Raw genomic sequence first — 18310 nt, 5'->3', positions numbered from 1 at the left:
ATTTTTTGAGTGGGGCAGGGAATTATTTTCAAATAGTGGAGCATTTCTGTTAAATTTCAGCAGGTTAAAAGTCAAAGTCAACAAAAATGTCACAAAATTCCAACTCCCTTCTGTCTTTCTCCATACATTAAAAAAGGTCTGAATTCACATTTTGGACAATAAATAAACCTAATGAAATCAACACTATAAAATCAAGAATGAGATGGACTATTGCTATTCTGTGCATATCAGAAAGCAATAAAACAATAGCCTTTGACATTTTAATTTCAGGAGAGCTTGATTTTGTTTTAAAGAAGTACAGGTAGTAATTTTTTGTCACCTCTCTAGCGCAAATCTTCCCCCCCCCCCCCCCCCCCCCCACACACACACAAATTAGCAGCATGAGATTATCCATTTAGCAAATCTAAAACAGTAGCAATAGAAGTGATTTTTGCAAAACTCAGAACATTTTCAGCTGATACTACAGTCATGGACAACCTTCAGTGTTGATGTAAAATTTTCTCCACACAAAAGGAGGTCATTTCATTCTCATTCCTGCCTTGAATCTGGGATAGATGGAATAAATCTCTGCTATTAAACTCAGCAACTATGTTCTTAAACTGTTTTCTAATCCTATCCATTAGATACTGGCCCATAAATGAACTTATTGTGAAGCAATATTTACTTGAGTGAAATGGACACACTTTTAGAATTTAACTATCTCCCTTCATTTTTACGGATCAGATGTGGCTCATAATCTGATAACTCACATGGTCAATTTAATAATCATACTCAATTTTGTTTTGCTTCAGTAAATTGTAATTCTGATAGTCTCAAATTCACCCAATGTTCCAAATACAAGGGAAACTGGTGGTTATATTTTTGTTTAAAAAACATTAAAAATACTTTTCTTCCAGAACAGTGGCAATAATAACCAAAAATATGTCCTAGGCAAAACTTGAGAGTAAGATTTGCTTCTTGTGATTTTCTCTCTCTCTTCAACATCCAAGAACCAGGAAATGTCACATCAAAAGTGATGTTCCATTTAACAGTACGATAAAGAATTAGTGACCCAAAAGTATGGGATAAATGGGTTTAAATGGTCAATTCAAAGAGGATACTCAGACTGAGCCTTTGAACTCCAATGAAATGTGAATCAAATTTAGAAAGAGGAGAAAACTTATTTCAGAAGAGCACCATCTTTGGTAGAAAATTGATCTGCTGTAATGAAATGTATTTCTCAATGAATGGAAGAAATTTGCACATAAAGTAAAAAGGTATTTTGCTTTTCAAAGAAATTAACAGAAGAGGGACCCTCTTAGCTTTGGGTAAAGACGACCCTATGATCTTTGCTTAAAAGTCATCTTCTTTTACATCAAATGCACAGAAGTGATGATTAAACTATGATTGCATTTAAGCCTGCATTATCTGTTTCATTCAACTTTGACATATAGCACAATGACAGGCCCTTCTGGCCCATGAGCCTGTGCCACCCAAACTCCCCAATTAACCTATGACCCGGTACATTTTGAAGGGTGGGAGGAAACCGGAGCTCCCAGAGGAAACCCATGCAGACATGGGGAGAATGTACAAACCTGGGTCGCTGGCACAGTAATAGCATTGTGCTAAATTGTGATGCAACTGTAATTAATAGCACCTAAAAATGTTGTAGGCAGGCCAATCTACACCTTCCAAAATGGAATCAAACAAGTTTGAGAATTTGGTAATAATGTACATTTTGTTCAACATGAACAAAATCCAGTCCTACATCTGAAGGAAGTGAATTCATGCTGGTGGTTGGTGAATCTATAACTGTTAGTTATCTTGAACTGTTGATTATCAGCATTAATTTATTTCTGAAGAGGTACATAATGACATATATCACATGTTCAAATTGGCACTGGCTCATCAGAGAGAGAAAAAAAATTGTTGGAGTCTTGCAATTCTTCCCAGTTTCAACAGCAAGTAGAATGAATGCACCTCATAACAAAAGCATAACTTGAGAAAATTAAATTCTGTATTTCTTATTGTCATTTACCTGGTCCTAAAAGCTGCCCAGTGTCAACTAAATTGGTTTGTCAAATGAAGGTATTTTACTTGCACACAAATACAGTACATTGTTTTAAAACTACATTCGATTTTTCAGAGGTAAAATTTTCAATGTTTTATCTATATATATATATAGAGAGAGAGAGAGAGAGAGAAAGAGAGAAGAAAAAGGGGGCTTCTCTTTTCAATATAACAGACTATTTTAATAGAAGAATATAGAGCTTCTGTTTAGGTAACTCAAAACAGTGACATCACAAACAATACTGAATGTTATTTAGTCACAGTTTCCAATTGGTGCTTCAACGTATCTATTGCAGTTTAACATTTATAAAACTAATTACTGTACAATAAGCAACATTTCCTTTAGAATTAATTCATTTATCATTTGCTTTGTTCTTGGTATCATTTTATCTTCATTTCTTAAAAAAACAAATGACTGAAATATAAACTGTACAAATTAGTTTTAACATCAAGGTAGGCTACAATTACTCTGTCAGAATTCAACACATAACTAAAATGTAGAATTTGTATACATTTCAAACAATGCAATAACTATGTTGATTTCTAAAATTTACAAAATATATCTGTACCTTCACAATGAACAAAAAACTTCAGTTAAATCATGTTAAGAATTGAGCATCAAGGCTGATTATTGCAAAGACTTCAGACTTTTTTTTCCCAATGATCACACATCATCAGCTGGTAATGGAAGGAAACTTCCCCTTCCTCGTGTGAAAAATGCCATCTTCTCCCTACAAGAACATGCACAATTGAATCAAAAGTCCACCTCACAAAACCCAAGGATTCTCTTATGAGAAATATTGGACACTCTCCACAGGCAGTTTACAAATTTGGTTTAAACATCGGGTGTTGCAATTTTTCTAAACTGTCCCCCCTTTTTAAACACAACAATCAAAGTGAACAGAGACTGGCCTCTGAATGGCCTTAACTTTGTGGCTGTGGAAATGGTTGTGAAGTAGTGGAGGGTAACTATGAAAAAAAAAGGAACAATATTTGGTTTTAAACCACAGCCCTGTAGCCAGTTGAACCAAAGAAATTCTGGAATGAAACACAAAAGTCTGCAGATGGTCTGATAGTAGTAAAAACACAAATATATAGGAGGGGCTCATTTGGTTTCACAGCGTAAAGATAGTTAACCGTATCGGGCATGAGCCCTACGAGACTCCTGAGTTCCTCCTGTATTTTTACTGATAAGAAATCCTGGTTTGTCCAGTTACGGTGGTAGGAGATTTTTAAAGTATATCATCATCTTATTGCACAAGTACAACTCAACGAAACAGCATTTTCCAGACCTCAGTGCAAAATATGCAGACACACAACCGGACATAACACACATGTATACAATACATATGCAGGAAATAATGTTTCATAAATATGAGAACGAAATTAAACTCAAAAGTTGAGCTATTTTCAATGTACTCTTTAAACTTACCAGAATGACTGCATCTCTAAGGACTCTTTCTGATTCTGTTCTCGTAACTTATGTACTTCTTTAGATGTTTTCTTCATAAGCCTTTGAACTTTACTCTCCTGTTTCTGTTGTTCTTTTGTTTGCTCTGCCTGATGTAATTAAATATTAGCATTTAAATAAGTGGCTTTTCAATTCTAAAGACAATCACAATATTTACCAAGTGGTTTTGCATGCAAATCATTGTGGATCATAATGCTCTGGGAAAATTTATCTATTTCTTCGGTAAAATACCATCAGCATTTGTTATCAAGAATGAAAAAACATAACTGAATTGTTGAAATCACTCAATCATACAGAAGTCTGCAAAAAAAATTATAATGAGCAAATCAAATTACTTTGTTACCTTTGGTTGAATTTCATACAAAATTAATTGTAAAACATGATCGGGAATTAAAAGTGCTCATTGAACAAAAAGTGCTATTTGATCAATAGCTGCTTTGCATTGATGTACCAACACAAGTACAGATAACGTCATATCCACACACAACAGCCAAATAACCATCCTCAAAATTAAATTACTGACAGGTCATTGACACTCAAGGTGAATCACACACAGGAAACCAAATCTTAACCATTATTAATTTTCAAGTTTGTTCAGGACTTATTTGGAGCACAGTTCAATTCACCTATGATCAAGAAAATTTCAGATCTATATTATGTGCAGATTCTGGCAGAACCAAGCTAATCAGCCCATTTTCTGCTACTGACAATGGGTGCTTCAGTATCAGTCACCTTGGACCTAGCAAATATTGAAAGGGTTAGATAGAGTAAGAACTTTGGCATCCAGTCAAATATACATCACCTTCAATGCTAATATTTAGAAGAAAATTAAAAAAAAACAATGTAATATTGTATTTTTTTCTGTAAATTTGTATTTTTTTGTGTGCAGAATAAATATATTTTGAAGTTAAAAAAAAATCTAAGTACTGTATTTACCCCAAATCAAAAACACTATCAGTGACTTTCAACATACAGATGCTTAATCTTTTCTCCAAAATCCTTTGGACCAGACACTTTTCAGAATTCAGAATTTTTTGGATAATAGAATAATAGTAACGGCGGTACTTATAAGTCATTATTTTTCACAAGAAGTTCAGCAGGGGGGATGTGTGGAGCAGTTGTCTAGCAGCAATAAAATTTTGCCGTTTTCTTCCAGTCCTGCCTCCCTACGATGAGCTCATGCAGCTGGTATGAGGAGGTTATTGAACCAATCAGTAAATATTTCTCTGGTTACCCAAGTTTTCTTGTTTACATAATAATGCACAGTTAACTTTGTTACCCCTTTAAAACAGTGCCTGCAGCATTTTCACACCCAAGAGCAATCATCCTGTCCTTAGCGCTCTTGAAACCTAATGATGTTCTTTCATCCGCTGTGGTTAATGTTTTTCTAAGGAGGTAGAAAGCTGTTATTATCAGCATTGTAAATTTGCTCTGGACTAAGGTTTTGATCACATACCATCTCAGCAAATTCATCATTGTAACGTTCAGCTGCATCAGAATCAGTGGAAGTTTTTTCACCACAGATTTCAGATATTTACACCATGACACTTAAATTTCTGCAGCCAACCTTGTGAATATTCACACTCACCTTCATGAGATTTTCTAGCTTGTTTCATGACAATCAAACCAGTCAGAGGCACAAGTTCACTTCTTCATTGTTGAACCCACTCAATCAGCACATGGTCAATATCCACATTTTATTTTCCTCCATGCAATGTTTTCCTATTTTTCATTAGCCTCTGGTCATCACTGTTACTGTAAAGCTTCAACAACTTCTGGTTCTTTTAAGTATGCATGGTGGTAGTTCCCACACCATAATCTTCAGTAAGATGTTCCACGATCAAGCTTCTGCAATAATTCTATTTTCTGTACTATCAATGCAGACACTTCTTTTCCTGCTTCTCACTGTTACCCAAATGCATTTTGACATTTTCACAGTCTTCAAAGACTGTGAGTAGCAGAGGCGTCTGATGTCGAGCCATCTACAACAAATTGGGCGAATCAAAGGCACTGGAATCTTGTTTCTTCCACTGTCACTTATAAAGCAAGGATTTCCTAGGGTTCCACTAATTACCAATGCTGACCGAACTGGGATATTCAAACACGAGTTGAGTGTGGGTCGTGTTGGGTCACGTTTGGCACCAAATGCAAGCTATAGTGAGCAGTCAACATCCATCGATAAAATGTTTGGTTTTTGGATAAAAGATTAAGCATCTGTACTAACCTTAATGCTACAATCAATTGACATCTTGAAATTCTCACAAACCACAACCAAGCTAATAATGAACAAAGAAATCTCCAAATGGATGTTCAGACTCATCTGAAGAAATAAAAACCTGCTGTGTTCATTTTAACAAATCTGCAAACACCCCAGATTTATCTCAAAAGGTTTGAGTTTGAAATATGTGACTTTGATAAATGGCTATCACTTTATCAAAAATTGATTTCATCCATATTCATAATTATTAGAAAATTTGGAGCTTAACCTACTGATAGGATTGCAAACTGTAACTTGTAATTAGGAGGTTTCAATTTAATTTTAAATTAAAAGAATTCCAGTGTATATTCTTTTAGGCTTTTCATTCAAATCACTGTGCACAACTGAATTTTAACTAATCAATCTTAATGTTTTACCTGTTTTTCAATTTGCTTCAGCAGTGTTTGAAATCGTTCATCCTCTTTTACCCACTGAGGCAGTTCTGTGTCTCCTCTGGCCTTGGCCTCATCAATTTGCTGTTTCAAGTCCCGCAAGATGTCCAGTTCCTGAGATAATCTGTTCTTTCTTGTTCTTGAAGCTTGCAGATCCAACTCCAAATCTAAAGATGTTCGCATCTGTCTTTCTGATCCCACTCTCCTGATTGAAGGCTAATAAAAATAATTAACGTTAAATTAAGATGACTTTGAAGGGATCTTTATAATGGCATCCAACAGTACCTTTCTGCATTGCTTACAAAGACAAATGGATTTGAGATATTGTGAGATATTATTTGATCAACATGTAATTATTAACATGTACTTTAATTATCTGAATTTGAATGTCAGAGTTATGATTAACAAGTCTGTAGATGACAAAAAAATTGGTGGGGTTATTGAGAAGTCTATGGCTACAGAGAAATATTGATTGGTCCGATGTGAAAGCAATGACAGATATGATTTTTGGAGGTTTAATATGGCAAGGCCATTCGATGTGCAAAGAATCCAGAATGTTAAAAAACAAAATCCCTGAAGGCAGTAGGACACAAAAATTGTAGTAATAAAGGCACAAGGGAAACTTGCATTATTATTCAGGGTAGAGGACTGAAGTGGAAGAAAATTATGGTACAACTCTACAAAACACTCTTTAGGCCACTGCTTTGGTACTGTATGCAGTTCTGGTTATCAGACTAGAAGGAAGAACATGTTTACACTAGGGAAAATTCCCAACCATGTTTCTTGAGATGGTGTTTCAGTTTTGAGGAATAACTGGATAAGCTTCCTTTGTGTTCTTTAGAGTAGAGAAGGCATAGGAAGGACTTGATACAGTATGCAACATTCTGAGGACCACTGATATGATTGAGAAGAAACATTTCCCTTCATCAAAGCTCTCTATAACCAGTCAAGATAAGGAGCAGGAGTTTTAGAGGGAATTTGAGAAAACTCCAGGAGATGGAACACACGTTATATGTTTTTTTTAAAACAAACCAGGTAACCCACCGTGCATTATCTCTGTCAGCGCACTATACCAAAACATTTTTTTTTACACTTTGACTATAAAATTGAAGTTATTTGAGCATCAATTGGTTCTACATTAAAATTTATTTTTCATCACTTGAATGGAATTGTTGAAAAAAATGCTGAAGTCAAAAACCATACAACATCTGAAATAACAAGTTTATTCTTCTTCATTATCATCCGCAAACCCTTTGAATCATTAAAATGCATTAGGATAACTTTCAACTGTTCTTCCATTACTGTAGTTGGTACTGACATGTCATTGATGTTTCTGCTTTTGTCATCACTGGCGGAAGCCCCATCATCACTGGCTTTTCTGAATCCACTGCATATAGCTTCTGGTGTTATCTAATCCCACCCTCTGGCAACCCATTTGCAAACTTCAGTATCAGGATGGGGTGAACTCATGAATGCTGTTCTGCATCCATTGCTCCCATTCATATCTGATGAAATTCTTGAATGGATGTTAATGGGTATATTGAGTGGTTGCAGTTTACAAGCCAGCCCACTCAAAATTGCTGCAATGTGGGTGCCAACAGAATTTATTGTCTTTTGTGTTGAATTCTCTTTGTGGGCTGCCATGGAATCAAATATGAGTAACACCTTTCCATCCACAGTTTCATAACATTGGAGTCCATCCAACCTTTCTTGTTACAATAAACAATCACAGTATTTGGCAGTTTTTCTCTGGGCAATGTTACTCTTTTAAATGTGATCATTGACTTCAATTTAGTGCCACTTGCAGTGCAGCCAAGGACTACAGTAAAGTATGACCTTAAATGTCTGGTTGTGGTTATGGCCACAGTTTTTATTCCAGAAACAGCCACAGTTCTTGTGGTGGGGATATTAAAGGCCATCTTAATGACATCTGCAGGTGTGATTCCAAGTTTGTATTGTAGCCATCAGTGAAACTTGGTTGCAGGAGGGGCATGCCTGCAACTCAATGTTCCAGGATTCTGTTGCTTTAGGTGTGATAGAATGGTGGGGTGGGGTGGGGGTGTGTGGAATAAAAAGGTGGAGGAGTTGCATTGCTTGTTAGAGAAAACATTACTGCGGTGCTATCACTGGATAGATTGGAGGGCTCATTCAGTGAGGCTACTTGGGTGGAAGTGAGGAATGGGAAAGGCAAGAAAACACTAATGGGGGTGTATTATAGACCTCCTAATGGTCATAGGGAATTAGAGGTGCAAATTTGCAAAAAGATAGGATATATGTGCAGTAAACATAAGGTGATGATTGTAGATTTTAACTTTCCACACATTGACTGGTACTCCCATATTGTAAAAGGACTGGATGGGTTCAGGAAAGTTTTCTAAATCGATACATAGAAGAACCGACTAGAGAGGGGGCAGTATTGGATCTCCTAATAGGGAACGAGATAGGTCAGGTGACAGAGGTTTGTGTTGGGGAACAGTTTGGGTTTAGTGATCATATGCTATTAGTTTTAGATTAATTATGGAGAATAGGGCTGGGCCTAAGGTTGAGATTCTTGATTGGAACAAGGCCAATTTAAAGGAGATGCAAAAGAATTTAGAAGGTGTGGATTGGGATAATTTATTTTCTGGGAAGGATGCAACAGATAATTGGAGGACTTTCAAAGGGGAGATTTTGAGAGTACAGAGTCGCCATGTCTCTGTGAGGATTAAAGGTTAGAAAATACAAGGAGCCTTGGTTTTCAAGGGATATTGGGAATTTGGTTCAGAGGAAGAGGGATGTGTACAGGAAGTATAGACTGCAGGGAATAAATGAGATGCTTGAAGAATACAAAGAGTGCAAAAAACGTCTTAAGAGAGAAATTAGAAAGGCTTAAAGGAGATATGAGGCTGCTTTGGCAGGCAAAGTAAAAAAAAAAATAAATCCAAAGGGTTTATACAGGTACATTAAAAGTAAAAGAATAGTGAGGTATAAAATTGGGCCCCTTAAGAATCAGAGGGGTAAGGTCATGTGAGGAGATGGGGGAAATTTTAAATGAATTTTGTTTCTTCAGTCTTCAGGGAAAACTAGTCGTGAGGCCATGGAAAATATACAGATTAATGAGGAGGTAGAACTGGCTATTTTAAAGAGAATAAAGGTGGATAAATATGCATTTCCTGACAAGATATTCCCATGGTCCTTAAGGGAGGTTAGTGTAGAAATAGCAGGGACTCTGACAGAACTATTTAAAATGTCATTAGCCATGGGGGAGGTGCTGGAGGATCAGAGGGTAGCTCATGTTGTTCCACTGTTTAAAAAAGGCTCTAAAAGTAAACCAGGTAATTAAAGGCCTGTGACTTTGACGTCAGTGGTAAGAAAATTAATGGAGAGTTCTTAGAGATGGAATATACAATTATTTGGATAGACAGGGACTCGTAGTCAACATGGTTTTGTGTGTGGTAGATCACGTTTAACAAACCTTAGAATTTTTCAAGAAGGTTGATGAAGGGAAGTTGGATGTTGTCTATAGGAACTTTAGTAAGGCCTTTGACAAGGTTCCACATAAGGGGTTAGTTAGGAAGGTTCAATCATTAGGTATTATTTTTGAAGTAGTGAAAGAGATTCAACAATGGTTGGGTGGGAGATGCCAGAGTACTGGTGGAAAATTGTTTGTCAGATTGGAGGCCGGTGACTAGTGGAGTGCCCAAGGGATCGGTATTGGGCCCATTGTTGTTTGTCATATATATTGTGATGGGTCATATTATATATAAATGCTTTTAAAAGAGATAGATTGTGGGGGGTGGTTTAGTGTAGGTCACCACAAAGAGAGTAACACTTCACATCTCATTTAAAATGTAAGAGCTTGGCTGAAGCCAGTCATTCAGGCACCAGTGGCTTTGCAAAAGACAATGGGACTGTTTTGGAAGGAATTTTTAAAAAGTAGGTGCAAATAAACAGTCCAGGCTCAAAGTGATGATAATGACTTTTCAAGGATTGGGTTAGCCCTGCAAAAAGTTTTGGTTTTTAGAAAAAGAGGGAATTCAGTTGGAGAGTTCAGCAACACCAGCTGGGACTGGAACATGACAAGCTGGCAAGCTGTCAAAACCCCATTTTGAAGATGGGTTGTAAGTTCTGAGTTCAGCCTGTTGAAAAACCCTTGTAGTCCATTCAAGAGGGAATGGCTGGCTAGAATGTTTCTCCCAAAACAAGGGAAACAAGAGGAACTCTGTGGTGACCTGGAAGAAGAGGTTATCATTTAGAAAACCCATGATGGGGCAAGTTTCTTCGGCAAGGCACTGAAGTGGCTCATTGGAGGGAATCAATTTGTGTGTCCAATAAGCAACAAATCTCTCTCTGAAACCAACTAGAATCTTCCTGAGCTGTAACCATTTACCTTTAAGCACCAGAGCCTGGTTAAACTTCATAAGTGTTAAATTCTGTGCACAGTATAAGAATTGCTTGATACCGGTGAACTTGGAGAAGTGAGAAGTGAATGACTGGACTATTAAAGCAAAGAACTTTCCTGAACATACATTTGCGCTTAGAATTAGAAGGGGGTTAAGTTAATAGTAATATGATTAAAAGCAACTTTTGTTTAAGTAACCATTTGTCTTGGTGAATTTCTATTGCTGCTGGGTTTTGGGATCCTCTGGATCCATAACAATATTAATGATCTGGATGATAGGATGGTAAATAGGATTAGTAAGAATGAAGATGATACTAAAATTGGTGGTGTTATGGACAGAGAGGAAGGTTTTCAAAGCTTGTAGTGGGATATAGGCCTGTTAGAAGAGTGGGCTGAAAGATGGGACATGTGAGGTTCTACATTTTGGTAGGAATTAATCAGCAAAGGTTTATATGTGTTAAATGGTGGAAAATTGAGTGTAATAGAACAAAGGGATTTACGAATTCCCTGAAAATGGAGTCACATGGAGATAGGGTGGTGAAGAAAACTTTTGGTTATTTAATTAATAAATCAGACGATTGAATACTGGAGTTGGGGTGTCATGTTTACGTTATATTGGGCATTGGTAAGGCACAATTTGGAATATTGTATGCAGTTTTTGTCACCGAATTATAGGAAGCATATCAACAAGAGAGAGAGTGCAGAGAAGATTTACAAGAATTTACTCAGGGTTTGAGTTAAAGGGAACGGTTAAATAGGTTAGGACTTAATTCCCTGGAGCGTAGATTGAGGGATGATTTGATAGAGGTATTTATAATTATGCGGGAGACAAGTAAAGTAAATGCTGACAGGCTTTTTCCATTGAGAGTGGGGGAGATTCAAACAAGAGGACATGGATTGAGATTGAAGGGGGAAAAGTATAGAGGAAACACTTCTTCGCTCAGAGGGTGGTGGGAGTATGAATGAGCTTCCGGCCAAAGTGGTAGATGGGGGCTTGATTTTAATATTTAAGGAAAAGTTGGATAGGTATATGGATGAGAGGGGTATGGAAGGTTAAGGGCCAGGTGTGAGTCAATGGGACTAGGAGGGAGAAGGTTTTCAGTATGGACTAGAAGAGCTGAACTGTCCTGTTTCTGAGCTGTAATTGTTATATGGTTGTTTTTAGCTCCCAATTGTCTGGAAGTTGCTGACCTACAGTTGTTCTCGTACTTACCGACAATCCATTTCACTTCATAAGCTTTGATATCCATGAAAAACCTGCCTAGAAATCTGGGATGCCTCTTTCACATGCCAATAGCGACTGTAGATACAGCCTGATTTTGTTCTCTTCAACTAAGAACCAACTCCTTCAAGTCAGACTCTAACTGGGGTCATTTAGCTTTGGGGCCACAACATGCATGTTTTTGTGGATTAATCTTCTCAAGCTCACCTTTCTCTTTCTTCCATTCATGAATGGATAATCTGCCAACCTCCAACCCTCTTGTCAGTTTCTTCTGCTCTCATAACTACTTTCAGTTTGAAGTTAGCAGTGCAAGATTTGTGTTTGATTCCACACATTGTCAAAACTACTTTTGATCTATGCAAGGGCCGTTTATACAAATTTTTGGATTATGGCTGATTAGGCTAGATCAAATACAGGTTATAGCTATACAGACTAATAATGCTATCTGTGCATGTATCACTTTGTTTTTTTTTGTGACTTATCGGACATAATATAAAGGTGATGGACAGGACCAAATAATGCTACATGCGCAAGGTATATGGGTGTGCGTGCTATACGAGAACTTATTTTTACATAATTTTAGATTTTCTGCACTTTATATGCATGTGCCCATTATACGAGTAAAAATACGGTATTACACAACTTTTAAGGTTTTTTTGAGATAAGCATTTGAAACACTATAGCTTTGAAAGCACTTCGAAGTGTTGAAAAATGGAATTAATACTTGATGGCTGACATGGACAATGGTGACCAAAGGCCTGTTTCTGTTTTGTATGGCTCTAATACACTAAATTTCAAACATGGTCCACTTTAGTCCTTACCATTTTCATTCGCAAACTACGCCGTTCTATAGCATTCCGAACAAAGGGGGATCTCTTGGATAATGTTGAGCTGTCACTATCACTTCGATTTAACTGAAAATAAAATCATTATTACTTAATTATTCTCAACATCTCACAAACATATTAATTTGACTCTCAAAGTATTTCTTCACAATTGGATGCCACTAAATAGTAAAGATCAGATTAGCTTGTATTTTGCCTACACACAGAACATCACAAAACCTGGTTCATGTTACGGAAAATAATTTTCCAGGAATGCAACTGGTCCATAATGCAAGGCTGTATTGCATTGCAAATCTGGATCAAATTGCTCATGGTTATATTGATTGGGCCTTGTTTTCCCAAGATGAAGAAAAATCTCACCCCCAAAAATATGTTTGCAATAAATATATTAAAATGTTAGCGCTTGAGGGTAAAAAGTTAAAAGAAATAAAGCAAATTATTTGCATCTACCAATCAATGAAAACATATGGCTTTTTATGGAATTTTAAAATCATCTTGCAAGTACAACTTGATAGAGGAAAGTTTGAGATGAGAAAATGAGATGAATCACCCTGTAGCAGCAATTGTAATGGTTAAAATGCTAGCTGATGACCATATGATTGTTGTACATACTTAAGTGCAAATGGGTCACATTACTGCGACTTTTCAAAAGAAAATAATTAAAATTGATGACAATTAAATGAAATGGGGAAATGTGTGAATAGAAGAGACATGAAATCAAAGAATGAAAAGAATAAGCTCACCAGGGGCAGAACCTAAATGCTAAGCAGCAATATTCAATATTTATTTGATGAATGCTTAAGAATTAAATCAAACAGAATAGTTTCCTACCCTGCATTCATATGAATTCTGTGCACCTGGAGAGAAAGTTTTTGAACGAATAATAGCACCGCTCCTCACAAATGGACTCTGCTGAGAATGAGGAACTCTTCTATCCTTTGGACGTACAACAGAAGTTGTTGCCATAGTTTCCTCCGTGCTGGTCTCTTTATCAATCTGTGGAGATAAACCACCCAATTTGGTCATTCAGATGATACCAGGTTGAAACCAATGCTACTTACTTTTATATACCATTGCATTATTGGGGAAAAAAAAATCTTAGAGCAATCTATTTTAATGCGGTTTTAATAAATTGCTTCAGGTACATTTTTTAAAGCATTCTATGCACATTACTAACAGTATAAACTGCCCTCTCAAGGAACAAAACTCAGGTTTTGTATCTATTATGCTTTTATTTGCTTGACAATTCAACCACAAATGCCAAAACACATCACATGGCTATACTCAAATTTAGACTGATAGTTAATCATAACTAAAAGGCCCCCTTTGTTACAAGAGCATGAGGGGTTTGGACTTTTATTTTGTTTTAATTTTGAATTTTGTTACAGAAAGGCAGCTACTCATATGTGAGAAGAAACTTTGTTGCTGTGACATTGCACTTTGACTTCAAAATGAAAAACTTCATCAAAATTGAATTCTCCTTGTCTTTGGTTTGCTTGGTACTTTTTCCTCCCAATTTAAATTCATACATTAATTGCCCTAAATTATTTAATAATTCCATTAAGCTCTGACAATTTACAATTTACAGAAGCCATCCACACAATCTGCTGTAGTTCTGCAACCAGGTAGCATGTACCTGGCATTGGCTTTCTTATTTCTTGCAATTGTAAGTGACTTAAAATGAGTTATTCAGAGGGATTTATTATATTCACCTTCAGTGCAGCTACTGCTGCAGTAGTTGACCAATTGTTGGTCTGTTCATTGGTAATCTCTTCATTGATTTCATGTTCCCAGGGAACCCCTTCACTGTACTCTTCTTGATCTTCCTCCTCAACCATTTCTTTCTTACCAAAGTCACCTGCTCCTACTGACATTCCTTGCCTGGAAAGAAACAAACTGCACTAAGTACATTTCAAAAATGTGTGCATGTAGGTTTATGCTATTTAAAAACACAATCATGAATCTTTCTGTGCTCTCACCCACTCATTTATTTTCCAAGTTATATTATTTGATTATTTAATTCTTTCCCTTTTTTAGGTCAATCTTTGGAATAGAGTCCTTCAGAAACAGGTCCTTCTGCTCAACTTGTCCATGAGGACTAAACTATTTTCCCATGTTCTAAGCTTTCCTATCCTGTCTAAATAACTTTTGTACATTACATTTATCTCCATTTCAACCACTTCCTCTGGCAGCCTACTTCTTGTACAAACCATCCTCTGTGTGAAGGTGCCCTCAGATCCCATTTAAATCTTTTCCCACTTACCTTAAGTCTGTGCCCTCCAGTTTTAGATTCATCTACTCCTGGGGAAAAAAATATTATTTATCTTATCTATGGCCTTCATGGTTTCATTAACTTCTTTAATGTTGCACCCCAGGGAAAAAAGTCCCAGCCTCTCCTAACAAATCCAGGTCATATTTTTGTGAATCTTCTACAGTCACCTTTCCAGCTCGACCCTATATTTCCTTTAGCTGGGTGACCAACACTTCATGTTCTGTCTCACAATATCCTGCAAGGTCGTACCATTACATACCTGCTCCTGACTGATGAAGTCAAGCATGCCAATGCCTCCTTCACCATGCTATGTACCTGCATTGCCACTTTCATGGAACTATGGACAGTACTGTACACACGTTTTTTTTGTTCTGCAACACGACCCAGGGTTCAACAATGTATTGTGCAGGTCCTACCCTGGTTAATCTATGAAAATGCCGCACTTCACTCTTGTCCTAATTAAACTTTTTATATCTGCAAAAGAGGCAATTGATCTTGGTTCTCAGAGTTTTCCTCTCAATCCCGTTGACCCACTTATTTCCCTGCAATCTACATTCCATCTACACCCATCCCACATCCACAATTTCATACCATCAACAAAGTCACTATTTATTAAAATAAACAATATTCCATACAAAAAATAATTTATTCACTCAGATATTTTATTAGCTCTGCTATTTCTGAGATCACTCCACTGAATCCAGTGGAGTTCATCAAGTTTGATTTAATTTGCATATTCAAAGCAATTTGCAGATTTTTGCTTGAAAAATCCGAAATTAGATTATATTTCACATTGAAGATTTCCATTTTGATCCCAGGACCGCTTTGCATTTGTTGATCTCAGACAGAGTGTTTCTTGGTTTTGGGGGGATTTTCAAAGAAAATTGGGATGGGGGGGGGGGAGAAAAACCAAGATTCATTAATGTTTCCATTTTGTTTTCAAAATCTTTTAAATTTTTCACACTGTGAACCATATTATCCAAAATACACACAAACATTTCCCTCTTGAATATACAGTGTCATTTTCTCCCCTTTTCCCCCCCTTCCTTCCCTCCCTCCCTCCTTCCCACCCCCCTCCATTAAACGTTCAACATATACAATGCAATAAACCCATTAAACAATGTCATCACACAATGAAAATAAACAAGAAAATTGTGTCATCTACTTTTACACATTGGGTCAGTTCATTTCGTCTTCTTCTCATTCTATCATTTTAGAGGGTGGAGGTCCACGGGAAGCCCTCTCTGTTGTGTTCCATGTACGGTTCCCAAATTTGTTCGAATAATGTGACTTTATTTTTTAAATTATATGTTATTTTTTCCAATGGAATACATTTATTCATTTCTATGTATCATTGCTGTACTCTCAGGCTCTCTTCTGATTTCCAGGTTGACATTATACATTTTTTTGCTACAGCTAAGGCTATCATAATAAATCTTTTTTGCGCTTCATCCAGTTTGAGGCCTAATTCTTTACTTATATTACTTAGAAGAAAGATCTCTGGAGTTTTTGGTATGTTGCTTTTTGTGATTTTATTTAATACCTAATTTAAATCTTCCCAAAACTTTTCCACTTTCTCACAATTCCAAATTGCATGTACTGTTGTTCCCGTTTCTTTCTTACAGCAAAAACATCTATCTATCTGATATTGTTGGATCCCATTTATTTAATCAGAATGGTACAAACAAGGGGGCTTACAGCTACTAAACTTTAAGAATTATTATAGACCAGCACAATTAAGATATCTATCAGAATTTTATCAAATAAGAGAAAAACCAGATTGAACCAGGTTAGAGCTAGATAAAATAGGGGAGATGGTACAAGAACATATACTTTATAAGTGGGATGAAAAACTGGTGCAATATTGAAGTTCACTAGTACTGTACCATCTGCTCAACATTTGGAAGAAGATTCACGTAGAAAGGATAAAAACAAATTACCAACTACCAAAATTATAATTGGTGCAAAATCAACTAATCCTTTTCACAATAGATAACCTTTCCTTTAGAGAATGGGAGAGAAAAGGGATTAAAAAAATAGAAAATTGTTTTTTGCGAAATAATTTATTATCTTTTGAACAAATGAAGTACAAATATGGAATAACTCACGGTACAATGTTTGCATACCACTAACTGAAAACCTACTGAAAGGACAAATTGGGCAGCAAGCTGAGGTTACCAGAAGAAAGCAGCTTTGAATATGTGATTACAGACACAATGATAATTAAAAGATTTATAACAAACATGTACATCAAGCTGCAAGAGAAAGAGAACGATGAAATAAGCTTTAAACCCAAACAAAAGTGGGAACAAGATCTAAATATAAAGATAAAAAAATGAAATATGGGAAAAGCTATGCTCCGGAACTATGAGAAATACAATAAACATGAGGTTACGCATGATACAATATAATTGGTTACACAGGCTATATATCACACCCCAAATGTTCCCATTCTTGATCACCATCTGAAACCTTCTGAAGATTGTTTTACGTGGTTCTGATGATGTCCCATGATTAAAAGGTTTTCTGATAATCATTTGCACCTATTACGGGTACACAGTTTGTGCAATTGGACAATATTTGAACAGAGCTTGGAGGAAAAAAAAGGAAACTACCAAGAATAAAATAAAAATGTTATCAAAGGACTTGATAATACATACCATTCTTCTTCTTCTTCTACACTCAATACATTTCTGTTGTTTTCTAGTCTTTGTTCAATGGTCTTCAGCTTTAGAAGTGTAGACATGGAATTCTACAAAAAAAAAACATGAGTATAAGTTACAAATAATATTGAACTTTTCCTTCTAATTGTAGACAGATTTATTTAACTCAAACTATCTTCAAGAGAGACAAAAGTCTTAGGTTCAAGAAGCTGTATCAATTTTCCATCGGGAGCCCTTGAGAGATGGAAAATACATTCAAAAGCATTACAAGCCACAGCAACCTTTACAAAGAATGAAGAAACAGCAATTGAAGATGTAGAATGGGGAGGCTACAGGTGCAGTTTCAGTGCAGGCTTAGTATCTCTCTTCAATGACTGTTGCTGTTGAGGAGGAAGAATCTCATTTGTGAATACTACAGAATGCCTGCAAAAACTTGCAGTTGATTTACCATTCTTTGCACTTATATGATGTAACCTCCGACCTTCTTGGTGCAAATGACAAAAGTGGTAGTCTCAAAATTCTTATTCACATCACCAACCCTCCTAGGAAGCATGTAAACTTCCTGGGCATGCTGCACCTGGAGAGCTTTCCCACTGCACCATGATTTTCCTGGTTCATCGAGAACTGAAGATTTTAAGGGGGGGGGACCATCTCCAGTGGTAATGTCTCGAGTGACATATTACATACTTGCAGGGCAGTGAATCCATAGCAGGAATAAAGCACATACACACTCATGTTTAAAAGACCATGGGGGGGGA

The 18310-nt window shown here is 36.5% G+C and overlaps 1 protein-coding gene across 3 annotated transcripts in view; it reads right to left on the bottom strand.

Moving 5' to 3' along the window:
- The window catches only part of LOC138743220 (protein KIBRA-like), a 92573-nt gene that overhangs the window by 2716 nt on the left and 71547 nt on the right, over positions 1-18310 (bottom strand). For 2 of the 3 annotated variants that reach the window (XM_069898178.1, XM_069898179.1), the window contains exons 17-23: positions 17550-17641; positions 14330-14498; positions 13449-13613; positions 12594-12686; positions 6155-6385; positions 3482-3609; positions 363-2780 (exon numbers count right to left, since the gene is read on the bottom strand). In XM_069898178.1, the coding sequence (XP_069754279.1) occupies positions 2714-2780; positions 3482-3609; positions 6155-6385; positions 12594-12686; positions 13449-13613; positions 14330-14498; positions 17550-17641 (945 nt within the window). In that variant the 3' untranslated portion in view covers positions 363-2713. Of the gene's footprint in view, positions 1-362; positions 2781-3481; positions 3610-6154; positions 6386-12593; positions 12687-13448; positions 13614-14329; positions 14499-17549; positions 17642-18310 lie in introns of those variants that run through there. The other variant, XR_011344734.1, reaches the window with a different exon arrangement.

Source organism: Narcine bancroftii, chromosome 9, assembly GCF_036971445.1.
Source record: "Narcine bancroftii isolate sNarBan1 chromosome 9, sNarBan1.hap1, whole genome shotgun sequence".
Taxonomy (NCBI): domain Eukaryota; kingdom Metazoa; phylum Chordata; class Chondrichthyes; order Torpediniformes; family Narcinidae; genus Narcine; species Narcine bancroftii.
Note: the sequence above shows the minus strand (reverse complement) of the source record. Positions and strands in the feature narration are given on the sequence as shown.